Source organism: Lutzomyia longipalpis, chromosome 2, assembly GCF_024334085.1.
Source record: "Lutzomyia longipalpis isolate SR_M1_2022 chromosome 2, ASM2433408v1".
NCBI classification, from domain to species: Eukaryota; Metazoa; Arthropoda; class Insecta; order Diptera; family Psychodidae; genus Lutzomyia; species Lutzomyia longipalpis.
The window spans coordinates 30,851,943-30,864,413 of NC_074708.1; the positions used below are offsets into that span (position 1 = coordinate 30,851,943).

Consider the following 12,471-nt stretch of genomic DNA (forward strand, 5'->3'; position numbering starts at 1 on the left):
GCTTTTTACGGAGATATATTATAAGATTCCGTCAATATCAATATAATCTGTTCCTAGACAATACAGGGATACGCTTAATGCCACAAGTGTTGAAAGTGCAAATAAACAAAAAATGCGGAGGACGTATTCGGTAGATGCAAGAACGGAATTCCTGGAATATGAACTCCTCATCGCTGATGTTGAGGAAATGCTTCTCCCAGAAGATTGTATTTTCAGTTCGAAAGGAGATAATTATAGATTAGAAAAAGAAAATCCATGAACTGACATTTTTCACCAACAATTAAATTAAAATTAAAGATGGAAAAAATCAATTCCTTACAAAATTTCAAATCACAACCAGAGAAACGAATTGTCCCTCTCGTCGGACCTTTAAGGTAAAGGAGAATGAATCACAAGAGAGCCCAGCATAAGAAATTTGCAGCTAGGAAGTGAAAAGGATATTACCAAGAACCCTCGTAGCTCACCCAAGAATATAATGGAAGGATTAAAATAAAAAGGTTGACAAAATACAACCATTCCAAAACCTAAAAAATGGTAACTTTGTATGGAAACGAACATGACAGTCCTAGTTTTAGCCATGTGATATTAATTACGTAGATTTATGATTTTGGATGAGCAGTCAATGAATTAGCTGATTGTTAATTCATTGACCGCTCATTCAAAAATCATAAAATCATACAAATGATCATACAATTATAAAATCATAAATATTTACGATCTGTCAAAATATGCTGCCACATTTTGTGAGCTCTCTATTATTGTTTCATAAAAACATTTTTCCTTAAAATATTAAATAAAATCTTTTATCAGTTCTTGGAATCCTGTGATACATCTCTTTAAAAGAAATTCTGGATTTTAATAAGTACCTTCCTGAATAATTTACTTAATTATGAAACTGAAATACATAAATATCCTCCCGAAGAAATTTATTTTGAGAAAAATCTTGAATCATTCTATTCACTAATTTCCCTCTTTTGACTACATTTCGGTTTTTATTCAAATTCTTCTTCAGGTCCTGCAATGTTTCTTAACATTACATTTTTAAATATTACAGAATATTTGTATTCCTGCAGAACCTGAAGAAGAATTTGAATCAATTCAAAAGATTCGAAAGTCGATTTAAACTACAATACCGACTATCCAAAAACTAAAGGAAGACGTGTTTTTTCTGATTAAGGATTGCGAGATAAACGTATAGATTTATGGAGAAAAGTACGTGAAGCTGAGATTCTTGGTTATATCCGCGGATACGGTCACCAAAGGCATGATTCTAGGATGCAAATAGTAACTGAGATCCGCGAGAGATTCCCATGAAGCGGAATCTGACAAAGAGAAGACTTCTGAGGCCAGGAACAACCCCCTGAAGGATGAAAGAAACGACCTGGATTTCCTTATTCAAACTTCCGTCCGAAACACGGCGGACTTTTGTGTAAAGGACTTTTAAAAATTTAAATGTAGAATTAAAAAATTAATTGGGGAAATTAGCGTTTGAATGGCCGAAAAGTGATGTTAAGTAAAATCTTTCTTTTTAATAAATAATTAAACCCCAAGGATTCAAATTTTGATTGCTATAAAATCCCTCGGAGTTATTTTAAGTTGTAAGCACATCAACGAAGAAGCAAACCTTGAGACAGGTCTTGTGGAAAAATTTCAAGCAATGATTTTTATGGAGGCCAGAAATATTGTCAGATGACCGAATGTAAGAAATGTGGTAAATTAGATAATCAGTCCTCTGATAATTTTGTTACTTTTAATTTGGAACTCCAAAGAGCGACAGTAAAACGCTTTTGTTACCCCTACTGACGGACAATCAAAACTAGATTACATTTTCCCAGTTTTTTCTCTTTGTTAACGTACTGATATTTTTCGGATGTTATTCAATAATTGTAATCTTCACATCCAGCAGTAAAGAAGTCGAAAACCCAAAAACATTTGGAGACGTGCTGCAATGGAATTACTGATGGTCCAAGAAAGCTATAGACGACTAAAAACGGCTTTTAACGACGGTTATAAAAATAACAGAATTTCAAGTAAATCACAGACAATTAAAAGTGAAGTTAAAATCTGAGTAAGTGGATACTAGCTAGAATCGTCAGGATGCACAGGGATGATATGAAGAAATCCAGTAAACCGGGAACTTGTGAATGTCCTCCGCGAAGCCCGATAATTTGTTATTTAAAAATTATAACATATAAAAAGTCAATAAAAATATGAAAAAAAAAACTTTGTGAAAAAGGAAAATAAAAAAGAAAATTGTGTGAAAGTGAAATTTAAGTTTTTCATTTAACTCAAATAGTTACACAACGTTTCGTCGCTTGCATCATCACTTGTAGTAAAGAACATTTAGTTAAATGATCTTTACTACAAGTGCTGATACAAGCGATGATTTGTTAGAACTCCGTATATCAGCAGACTATCCAAGAGCAGTCCAGCTCAAGAATACGGCCACCCATCACCACTGAGAGAAACACAGGAGACAGAGGACAGAAGAATAAAAAATTTGGTCCTCAACCAGGAGGGCTCCTTTCAATCCAATCTTCTTTCTTTTCACAGATGAGCCACAATTTCCAAGACATAGAGCATAGTTGCATCTTCACTTCAATAAATCATTGTCTTTGTCTATGTTGTGTATTTAAAAATCATAGTTGTCTGTAAAACTTTCTTTGTCAATTTTTTTTTTATAAAATTCAGATGTAATAAAAGGCTGATCTTTAAATATCTGTGAAGATGTTTTTGCAAAAGAAGTTGAATATCTTGGTCATATCCTTACTAAGGAAGGCGTAAAGCCAATTAAAAAGAAAGTTTTACAGACAACTATGATTTTTAAATACACAACACTGTCTCATTCAAGGAAATGGAATTCTTCCACAAATTCAAGAGGACATTACATAGACGTTCAAGTGATCATATATTTTGATCTTTACCTTTCCAAAGGAAAGAAAATCGAGGGCTACATTGTAAAAAAAACGGCTAAGTCGGTTCGGATCCCATACAAAGTTAACCGACTTAGCCGTTTTTACAATGTAGCCCTCGATATCAAGAAGCTCAAACTTTACGAATCTTTAACGAATTTTTGGCGATTTTTTTTTCTTTCTATTCAGCCAGTCTACGTCAGAACCGACAAGGATCGGATCAGCATGAGGATTTACGGGCATAATTAAACTAAATTCAGAACAAGAATTTAGAAATGAAAGCAATACTTTACTAATGAGCAAGAATTATACATATCTCTATAAAGGCTGGTCTAAACTCATTTAGGTTTTGAATTCTCAACAAAAATCCATTTTATTGAGCAGGTAAGTTTATTTTGGATAAGTTTCTTCATCTCAAACAGACCAGAAGTTCTAATTAGAATTTTTAAGGGATAATTCAGACCAATTGAAACATTTTCCAACAATTTATAAACCTTTTGAGTCTCATCTTCCGGACAATCACACCAGTTGGTGCAAAGATTAACATGAAAGATGCTCTTGAAAAAAAAAATCTGTGGTATTTGTTACCTTTGCGATGGTTGTATCGCCCACGATTGCGGCCCACAGAGTGATTTGGCTGATCCATTTGGGCTGCTGTCGTCTCCTACGTCTGGAATAAGAGAAATTATGCTGACTTCGAGGAAAAAATTTTGCTGACTTGAGGCGTCACTTGGCGATAGGAGAAAAAATTTCTCAGAATGCCTCCTATCCAATCTCAATCGTGCTACTTGGGAGTGCAATTGCCCCAGCGCGACCCACCGCGCGCGACTTCCGGACTCTTTTGTGTTCCGCAAAGCTGTCACCCACCCGCACTTTTGCGTGTTTTCTACCCAAGAAAAAATCCCGGGAGCTCACGAAATGGACTCTTTGAGGAAGTCAAACCACCCACGCATTGTTTACGCAATCAGATTAATCACAAATATAAATAAATTAATCAAATTCAGCGATTTTGCACGAATGAGGTTAGATGGCACTCCAATTGCAATTCTCCAGATCCACTGGGGCTCCATGGTTTGGTTTTTGCACTCACCATGCGCTCCTCAATCGTGGGCAACTTTTTGTTATGAATTTGTTAAAAAACTTGGACAATTTTATGCGGAAAAATGCAATTTCTTGAGCACTCACTCGCGTTCCTTTGAAGAAAAAAACAAACACGAGATTCAATTCCCGGCCCGATCTCGCGACTTTCCCGTGAAAGCGGTACATTAGGGTGTCCCAAACATGTAGGTACTCACTTTTTACTTTTTGAATTACTTTGTTTTTTAACTCGATTTACGTTATAATTTTTTGATTTAATAAAAAAAAATAATTAAAAACATTTTTTTTTTAATATTTGTTTACTTACGTTCTTTTTTATTCTTATTGATGTTTCAAGCAAATTGCAAAGTTATGATAAACCAGCAGACCTTTATAAAGCTAAAATATCATAAGACGAGAAACTTACAACATGGCCACCAAACGTCGCCATCTTGATGATTTTTCGCCTTTTTTTCAGAGTTTTTATCGCCAACAGAACGTTTAAATCGGTCCAACTGGAGAAAATAAGTCGCCAGAAGATAAAATCTTGCTCCTGAAAAATCTTCTTCACGAAAATTAACTCCTTTTGCTACAATTTTACGCACTTACGCACGTTACGTAACCACACAAAAACAATTTGTGATTTTTTTCGCCATTTTTTTTTTTATTTCATCATCATATTTACAATACAAAAGACAAAAAAATACATTACACACGATTCACAATAAAAGCCCTCAAATTATTGTTAAATTGTCACTTTTGTTTGTTTCTTCTTTTAATAAATTTCACAAATGGTACAAAAAAAAGACTAGAAAGCTTAAATCAGCCAGATTTAGATATAATAAAATGATTTTCTAGCGTTTTATCGAATAAAAATGATTGTTCATTTTTTTCTCCATCGAATTACACTCAAAGATTGCAATCTTCTTATGTTTTTTTTTCATCAAAATCTTATAATAACATACACATATTTTTTTTCTTAATATTTTGTTTGTGATTTTTGTGTGATTTATGAAAAATTATAATAGACATTGTTCATCAACGATATGTGTTCTTTTGTGTGTGATTAATTTTCAATTTTACAACAAAAAGAAAAGTCCAAAAAAGCAGATCGATGGATGCAGAAGAATAAATGATTTCTTTTTTGTTTAAAATGTTTTTAAGAAGATGCTCAAGTTTTTTTTTTTTCAAAGATGTGTACAATATAATACTTGTTTCTGGGAGTTTTCTATACACGCATTTTTTAGCACAAAGTATATATCCTACATTTTGCCTCAGTTTAAATGTTATACTTGTTTTATTTATTTTATTTTCCTTTTGCGTACGACCAGTCTTCGTTAAGTATAATTTTTTTTATTAAAAATTCGACAAAATCTCTTTTTTAGCGTTTAAAATGCATTTTTTTTTTAACTTTCAAAAGCAGTTTTCAATTTCGATGCTAAATATCTTCCTTATTATGATCAGATTTAATTTTTACTTCACTTAAAATGACGTAAATTGCTGCGTAAACTTGTAATAATGTACGTTGTTTTGTACACACAGAAAAAAAATGACAAAAAGTGGCAGTCAAATCGTCAATTTTTGCGAGTGGGCCACTCGCATAGACAAAATACGAATATTTCACTCGCACTCATTCGCACTATTTCTCGAAAATTTTCACATTTATTGGACCGAAATTGAACATTGAATTCTATAAATACTGATTTGCTCAATCACTTACACCAATTTAAAAGCAATATTTCTTCCATAAATAGCATTATTTGCCCAAAATAGATAAATAAAAATACAATATTAATTGATAAAATTGACGAGAAGAAAGCAAATGTTATAGCAGAAAAAACATTTAAAAGGTTTCTTTCACAAACACTAGCGCCGCGCGGAAATTGGGCGGAATTACCAATTTTACACATGATTTTTATTTTGTTAATTTTTCATCTGGAAAAACTATTAAAACACCAAAAATCATTATCTGATCTCATGTAAAGGTCCACAAAAATAAAATTTCTTCTCGAAAACATAAATTTTCGCATATTTTTTAAAGGATGTCACAACCATAGAAAAAATAATTTCTGCAACAGAATTTCATGACGATATGTCGTAGGATAATCCATACTTTTTCTTTTTTCGTCATTAACACTCGGAGGACTTTACTGGTACTTGCTACCAATTGGAACCTTAAAATCGTCACAGAATAAAATCTATTGGACCTATCTCGATGAATTTAGCATCTATGTGTAGGGAATTTTAACTACTTTAAGATAGCAGAAAGAAAATCCCGAGAAAAGCTTTCATTTTGGAAGATAATTGAGGTCAAAGTCAGAATTCAACGCGGAGGATGAAATTGGTAATAACTACCAGTCAAAATCCCATACATTTTAGCCATTGTTTTGAGGTTATGTTTCCCCATATTTCCCAAATAAAGTACTCTTGTTCACTTTTCCTCAGTCAAAAATAATTAATGTGGACTAATTTTATTGCCGGAAATGACTAAAAAGTTACTTTAAAAATCAAAGTTTGTGATGATTTAGGCGCAATAATAAATTATGTAAAATTGTAGCCAAAAAAGTCGTTTGAATTGGCAATTTTGCATCGATTCTACGCAATTTTTTTTCACTGACGATTTTCTCAATTAAATATTTAGTAATTAAGTGTAGGAATGCTTGAAGAAGATTAAGGATTAGTGAAACTTTCGATCCTTGCTCAATAAACTGATTAATAATTAATTATTGAACATATTTTATCAGCTGGTAGTTATTACCAATTTGATCCTCCGCGTTGTGCCAAATGTTGGGTCCTCCAAGTGTTAAATAATTTCATAATGACTTTCAAAGTTTGAATTATTTTTTATAATTAAAAAAAAACAAAAGTTAATTAATAGACCCTTAAATAAGGCTGTGTTACAAAATCTTACGTCGCAGGGTTACTTTAAGATAACTTGAACTACTTTAGAAAGGATATTTAAAAAATATCGTCAAAAACTAATTTAACTTGATAATGTTTCATAAGACATTAATTTAACTTTATAAAATAAAATTTAAGTCAATCGGACAAACAATCCTAAACCGAAATGTCCGATCATAAATATTAAAGCTTATTATAAGCTTAATGGTAAAATATTGTTACGCCAGGCGGAAAAATGGATGAGCCTCCATCTGGTGAATAAAGATAATCATCCTCTGCAGAAAATAACGCGTCGGCAATTTATCTGCAGAAAACCCCACAACGCATCAAAATGCCGATTATCTCGGCAGAGAACGCAACAACACACGTTAACGCGCTGGACCGTTACCCCAGCGGGTATATAAAGCGGAGTGTTGAGGCGATTCGAGGTCTCTCTGCTCTTATCGTTTCAGCCGTCAACATCTCCGCCAGCACACCCAGCCAGTTCCTGCAGCCACAGCCCGCCATAAGAGGGACTTGGGGCATTGGGCGGAGAAGACGGCAGCCGCAAGGAGAAAACAGCAGCAGCAGAAGGAGGATTGCGGCAGCAGCATCCGCAACAGGAGAAAGAACACAGCGGTAGGAGAGTACTCCTCGGGCAGGGCACGGGCAGACACACATACCCCCCCCCCTGAGTTGAGGCACTCCCGCGTGTTCGGACGCCGCACAAAGAGGGGAGCCAGGATCGCACGTCTATGCGAGTTCCAAGCCCTCAGTGCGCGCATCAGGATTAGGGGAAGAGCCAGGGGGCTCTCACCCCAGGCCCCCGTGAGGGCAGCCGCCCCCGCAAAGGCACCAACGGCAACACCTGACGAGGCAGACCAGCGGAGCGACGGGAAGGACGGGCTGGAGACAGGAGGATAGGAAAGGAAAGGAAAGAAATGAAATATAAGGAATTATAAGGATAAGGAAAATAAAGGAATTTATTGAAGTATAAGCTTCCAACATCTTTTTATTTCTCGGGAGGCTCCGCCAGGGGGAAGAATCGTAACAATGGCGCAGTCGGTAGGATACCACGAATGCCCCCCAGCGATGGCGGTCCCCGAGACGGGCATAGGAGCCCCACTATCGCCAATGGCGACAATCAGCTCAAAGTCGATTGGACAAAATCCATTTGAGAACTTCCTCAGGGATATCAGCGCCAAGATAGATGCGCTCGCCGTCGACATATTCAGAGCCACTCGAGCTTTGCGAGAAACCCAAGAGGAACAAGCTCGCCAAATTAATGCATTATGCCGGACATACCAAACGGCCCAATTTGTGCTGCCACAGTCAGCAGCCCCAGCACCCGTGGTGTTTTTAATCGACCCACTGATTCAATTTGAAGATGCAACCCCCCAGGAAGATGCAGTACTGGAAGAGAGGTTAGCCAAGTCATCGTCAGAATTGGAGATGTTGATGTCGGACCTGTCGATGGATCCACCCCCACATGGGCGCGGAGGGTCTTCCAGGCCGATCAATGGAGAAGATGGATCATCCAGGAGTCCTGCTCACGGACCAGGCAACCGGGAAGAACGAGCCTCCAACCAAGGGACGCTACCTGGACATCAACCTGAATGGTTCCTTCCAGTACCCCGAGAATGTCTTGAGCGCCGGAAAGAAAAGGAATGGAGATCGGAGCCGCTAGCAGACCAGCTGCGGAAGAAATGCACCCACTGCATACAGATGGAGAATCCGGAGGAAGCCCTGAGTAGGATAGCGACCCGGATCTCCAAGACAAGGAGGAGACGTCAGTGGAAGCGTGTAAGGAAGAAAAGACGCCATAAAGAGCGCCGGCATATCCCTGAGGAGTCAGACGTCTTAAGCAAAGAAGACGAGCGTTCTGGCCTGGCTTCACTAGGGGATGAGCCTGCTGATCGGGCCGATCAGCAATAAAGGTGGGGGCAATGTTACGCCAGGCGGAAAAATGGATGAGCCTCCATCTGGTGAATAAAGATAATCATCCTCTGCAGAAAATAACGCGTCGGCAATTTATCTGCAGAAAACCCCACAACGCATCAAAATGCCGATTATCTCGGCAGAGAACGCAACAACACACGTTAACGCGCTGGACCGTTACCCCAGCGGGTATATAAAGCGGAGTGTTGAGGCGATTCGAGGTCTCTCTGCTCTTATCGTTTCAGCCGTCAACATCTCCGCCAGCACACCCAGCCAGTTCCTGCAGCCACAGCCCGCCATAAGAGGGACTTGGGGCATTGGGCGGAGAAGACGGCAGCCGCAAGGAGAAAACAGCAGCAGCAGAAGGAGGATTGCGGCAGCAGCATCCGCAACAGGAGAAAGAACACAGCGGTAGGAGAGTACTCCTCGGGCAGGGCACGGGCAGACACACATACCCCCCCCCCTGAGTTGAGGCACTCCCGCGTGTTCGGACGCCGCACAAAGAGGGGAGCCAGGATCGCACGTCTATGCGAGTTCCAAGCCCTCAGTGCGCGCATCAGGATTAGGGGAAGAGCCAGGGGGCTCTCACCCCAGGCCCCCGTGAGGGCAGCCGCCCCCGCAAAGGCACCAACGGCAACACCTGACGAGGCAGACCAGCGGAGCGACGGGAAGGACGGGCTGGAGACAGGAGGATAGGAAAGGAAAGGAAAGAAATGAAATATAAGGAATTATAAGGATAAGGAAAATAAAGGAATTTATTGAAGTATAAGCTTCCAACATCTTTTTATTTCTCGGGAGGCTCCGCCAGGGGGAAGAATCGTAACAATATGAAAGTATATTAATATGGTTACGTTGATCAATTTTAGATAAAAATTTTTAAGCAATTCAAAAATGGCCGCCATTTTATCCGAACTTTTTTCCAACAAATGTAATGTAAAATAAATATTTTATTTTACAACCATGCTTTTTGGATGATGTTTCTCACATTTCCCATAACCATAAACTTGTTTTTCACGCGAATATTATTTTTTTTATTTTAATTATTAATTTATTTGTTTTAATTTAGGAAAATATAGATCTTATGAAACGTTATAAAGCCCTATTTTGTAGAATCAAAGATATGAATTTAAAAAAATCAATAATAGTTTGGTATGCAAGATGGCGGTCAAAAGAATTTGAGGGCGAAATCCCGACTGAAAATCCTTTCTAAAGTAGCTCGTGTTATTTTAAAGTAGCACTTTGCGACATAAGATTTCGTAAAACAGCTTAATTTAATTTTCTATAAATAATTTTTGGGTTTTTTTTTGTAATTATAAAAAAAATATTTGCAAAATTTTGTAAATGATTGGATATATTAAGAATTTATTCAATGACGAAAAGAGAAAAAGGTATGGATTATCCTACGACATGTCGTCACGAAATCTTTTTGCAGAAGTTAATCTTTCAATGGTGTAACATCTTTTATAAAATGACCCAAAATCATACGTGTATGATGAAAATGCTTTTTTGTTGCAGGAAAACCAGAAAAAAAACGTGTAAAAACGTTTTCTGGACTGAATATCTCATATACCACGTCTCTAGAAAATCGTGTCAGTGTTCTTTAGATGAGGCATTGCGGTAACGGGCAAATTGAAAATAAACAAGGAGCTTGTCAAAAAAAACCTGTCAAATGTTAGTGAGAAAGAAACTATCTACCATAGACTCGTAATAGTAATGTGCGAGTCTACCTGAGGCTCGCAGATTGAAACTGCGAACCATTTCACTCGCATTCACAAAATGCGAAAAATTTTTCTGTGTGTACATTGCTGTAGAACCCTTCAAAAGGGACATGAAGAAACGCAAGAATACAACGTAAAAGTTAGTGTAATCACAAAAGCAAAAATTTGTAGATGATTTTACATTTTGAGGTTATAGTACTACAGCTCCAAAAATGCTTAAAATTTCCTAACCTCTCCATGAATATGAGGTCATTAGACCATTTTATAGCGTAGAGAAAAGATGTAGGTTATGTTTTCTTTGCTTACGCTTACGCTGTCTTACTCCTTGCGTATACACTTACATTCCACCGTGAGCTCTGCGAATATTCTGCATAACAAAAAATGTTTTGCATGAATAAAATGAATAATTTTCACTTTACGCCTTTACGCAACACATTTACGCATTGGAAGTGAATCCTCTCAAATTCATTCCTATTTAGCATTTCCTTTTATAAATTCCAATTTTTTTTTATCAATCAATGAGCCTTTTTACGTAAAAATTTCACATTCCTTTGGCACTTTGTGTCCTCCGGGTTGATTTAATTGGTTTCTTTCTTTAATACGAATTTATCAAATGACAGAGAAAATGCTCGAATGATTCTTATCGCCAAAATTGTTAATTTTTCTTTTAATTATTTTATTCAAACTCATACCATTCTCAATCAGCAAATAAACCTTCTCTTCTAACTATTTTATTTGTTTATAGTAAAATATTTCTTCTCAATTTACAGCAGATTCGCTACTTTGAAGATGAAGGATCTATCGTTTTTTTTAATTTTATCTACACAATTTGGCTTTGAGCAAAGAGTTTTAAGAAGCATTGTTAAGCATTTTTTCTTTGTTATTATTTTACAGCACTTTATCTCAAGAGAAGTCGAAAGCTTTGGGAAAAGAATAAAATTAAAATAAAGTTAAATGATGTACCTGAGAAAGGAAGAAAGAAAGAAATTTCCAACAAAATGCTTTATTAATTGAATCTCAACTTGAGAATGTTCCTCAAATAAAATACTGAAAGGGTAAATTGCAAAGAAAAAGCTGTATGGATTTATTATTGGCTGAAAAATTAAAAGGAATTTATTCAAACCTATAAGTATAATGATCACTTAAGAGGGAAGAGAAGTAGGTACATATTAGAAATTACCAAACAAATTTTATATTTTCCAATACGAGGACAACTGTGAAATATTGAAAAAGATTTACCTAAAAATGTGAGCAATGACGTCACTATTTAAATTTTTCCATTATCAATGCGTGAAACATTTACGCTAATGTTTCTTCAGTGTTTTGATAAAGATTGAAACATTTTTCGGAAATTACTAAGCCCTTTAACGTCCAACGTGAAACATAAAAACATTGAAACATGCGGTCTTTTATCGCGACTTTTATTCTATGAATTTGTTTAGAGGACTTTTCTCACTCAGAACGTCTTCTTTGACCACTGCATTCGTAACATGGAAAAACAATTACATTCATAAATAATTGAAAAAATAAAATGTTTCACGTTTGGGTCAGCGTATGACCCAAAAAACCTTAAAGGGTTAATATTGATCAAGGTGCGAATTTTTGTCCAAATACGATTCATTTGTATATCTCTACATACCAAGCTTTTCACTTTTCAACGCGTGAAACATTCATGGTAATGTTTCATCAGTTTTTAAACAATGTATTTTAGGAACATTTTCCCGAAATTAATTATATTTGATCGAGCTGCAAACATGTCTTATTTCACACCTGAAAACTATATTTTGTGGAAACAAATACGCTAATGTTTCATCAATGTTTTGAAAACGTATTTTTGGGACATTCTTGCAAAATTTTATATTTTGTTATAAATACGTATGAAAATGATTTTTTTGTATATCTTTACATACCAATGATATTTCTCTTTCATCCTTGAAACATTCACA

At 36.2% G+C, this 12,471-nt stretch overlaps 1 protein-coding gene across 2 annotated transcripts in view; it reads right to left on the reverse strand.

Annotated features, from left to right (window-relative positions):
* LOC129790110 (telomerase-binding protein EST1A) overlaps positions 1-4,154 on the reverse strand; it is a 51,115-nt gene extending 46,961 nt beyond the window's left edge. The window contains exons 1-2 of one of the 2 annotated variants that reach the window (XM_055827355.1): positions 4,003-4,154; positions 3,501-3,582 (exon numbers count right to left, since the gene is read on the reverse strand). In XM_055827355.1, coding sequence (XP_055683330.1) covers positions 3,501-3,558 — 58 coding nt within the window. In that variant the 5' untranslated portion in view covers positions 3,559-3,582; positions 4,003-4,154. The remainder of the gene's footprint in view (positions 1-3,500; positions 3,583-4,002) is intronic. The other variant, XM_055827356.1, reaches the window with a different exon arrangement.
* Between the last annotated feature and the right edge of the window lie 8,317 nt (positions 4,155-12,471).